The sequence below is a fragment of the Manis pentadactyla genome, chromosome 2 (assembly GCF_030020395.1).
Source record: "Manis pentadactyla isolate mManPen7 chromosome 2, mManPen7.hap1, whole genome shotgun sequence".
NCBI classification, from domain to species: Eukaryota; Metazoa; Chordata; class Mammalia; order Pholidota; family Manidae; genus Manis; species Manis pentadactyla.
This window is the reverse complement of record NC_080020.1, coordinates 106,921,638-106,923,329: the sequence shown is the minus strand read 5'-3', so window position 1 is coordinate 106,923,329 and position 1,692 is coordinate 106,921,638. Positions and strand designations below refer to the sequence as shown.

General features: G+C 37.1%; 1 protein-coding gene across 1 annotated transcript; it reads left to right on the top strand.

The window, feature by feature from the left end:
* The first annotated feature begins 247 nt into the window (after positions 1-247).
* On the top strand, positions 248-927 carry LOC118925238 (calmodulin-1-like). The gene has a single exon (XM_036910928.2). The coding sequence runs from the start codon at positions 312-314 to the stop codon at positions 759-761; it is 450 nt and encodes a 149-aa protein (XP_036766823.2). The 5' UTR covers positions 248-311; the 3' UTR covers positions 762-927.
* The last annotated feature ends 765 nt before the right edge of the window (positions 928-1,692 follow it).

Below are 1,692 nucleotides of genomic sequence, written 5' to 3'. Positions count from 1 at the left end.
ATCTCTTGTTGATGTGACTTTAGATGTGTAAACTAACCTCAAGCCAGTTTCTTCATCTTAAAACAGGAACAATACTTACTTCAGAGTTATTGAAATGACCAAGTGAAGTTACACATGTGAGAGTGCTGTGTAAACTGTAAAATATTACACAGATGTGAACTATTCTTAGTATCTTCAGGTGGCATGCCTTATGCTTTTGTACTCTTGAGTCCATTATGGAGATTAAGAAACAAATAATCCTTGAGTCCGAGTGGAGCGAGCGAGCCGAGTGGTTGTGTGTTCGCGTCTCGGAGACCGGTAGCGCTTGCAGCATGGCTGACCAACTGACTGAAGAGCAGATTGCAGAATTCAAAGAAGCTTTTTCACTATTTGACAAGGATGGTGATGGAACTATAACAACAAAGGAATTGGGAACTGTAATGAGGTCTCTTGGGCAGAATCCCACAGAAGCAGAATTACAGGACATGATTAATGAAGTAGATGCTGATGGTAATGGCACAATTGACTTCCCGGAATTTCTGACAATGATGGCAAGAAAAATGAAAGACACAGACAGTGAAGAAGAAATTAGAGAAGCATTCAGTGTGTTTGATAAAGATGGCAATGGCTATATTAGTGCAGCAGAGCTCCACCATGTGATGACAAACCTTGGAGAGAAGTTAACGGATGAAGAGGTTGATGAGATGATCAGGGAAGCAGATATTGATGGTGATGGTCAAGTAAACTATGAAGAGTTTGTACAAATGATGACAGCAAAGTGAAGACATTGTACAGAATGTGTTAAATTTCTTGTACAAAATTGTTTATTTGCCTTTTCTTTGTTTGTAACTTATCTGTAAAAGGTTTCCCCCTACTGTCAAAAAAAATATGCATGTATAGTAATTAGGACTTCATTCCTCCATGTTTTCTTCCCTTATCTTACTGTCATTGTCCTGAAACCTTATTTTAGAAAATTGATCAAGTAACATGTTGCATGTGGCTTACTCTGGATATATCTAAGCCCTTCTGCACATCTAAACTTAGATGGAGTTGGTCAAATGAGGGAACATCTGGGTTATGCCTTTTTTAAAGTAGTTTTATTTAGGAACTGTCAGCATGTTGTTGTTGAAGTGTGGAGTTATAACTCTGCATGGGCTATGGACAGTCAACAATATGTACTTAAAAGTTGCACTATTGCAAAACGGGTGTATTATCCAGGTACACGTACACTATTTTTTTGTACTGCTGGTCCTGTACCAGAAACATTTTCTTTTTATTGCTACTTGCTTTTTAAACTTTGTTTAGCCACTTAAAATCTGCTTATCGCACAATTTGCCTCAAATCCATTCCAAGTTGTATATTTGTTTTCCAATAAAAAAATTACAATTAAAAAAAAAATAAAAAAAGAAACAAAGAATCCTTAATCATCACTACGTTTTTATAGGTAATTTTCAGTTCTGCCAAATTTAAGCTCTGAGTTGAATTGTTCCCTGAAGTTGTTTAAAATGTTTGAGTTAATGCCGTAAATTATTGTAATTCGTTCCCTACTCAAAAGCCACCACAGGAAAGGTGTAGCGGTTAAAGAATCACCCAGCAGTAGAGTGAGCAATGCAGTCTCTAAGATACATCGGCCATTCTGTGGATAAAAAGATCAGTAGACAGGAATTTGACAATCAGCAGGGCCTCTTGAACCATCAACATTTTCTTCCTCTT

Coding starts and splice junctions, on each gene's coding strand:
- LOC118925238 (XM_036910928.2), top strand. CDS start 312: ATGGCTGACCAACTGACTGAAGAGCAGATTGCAGAATTCAAAGAAGCT.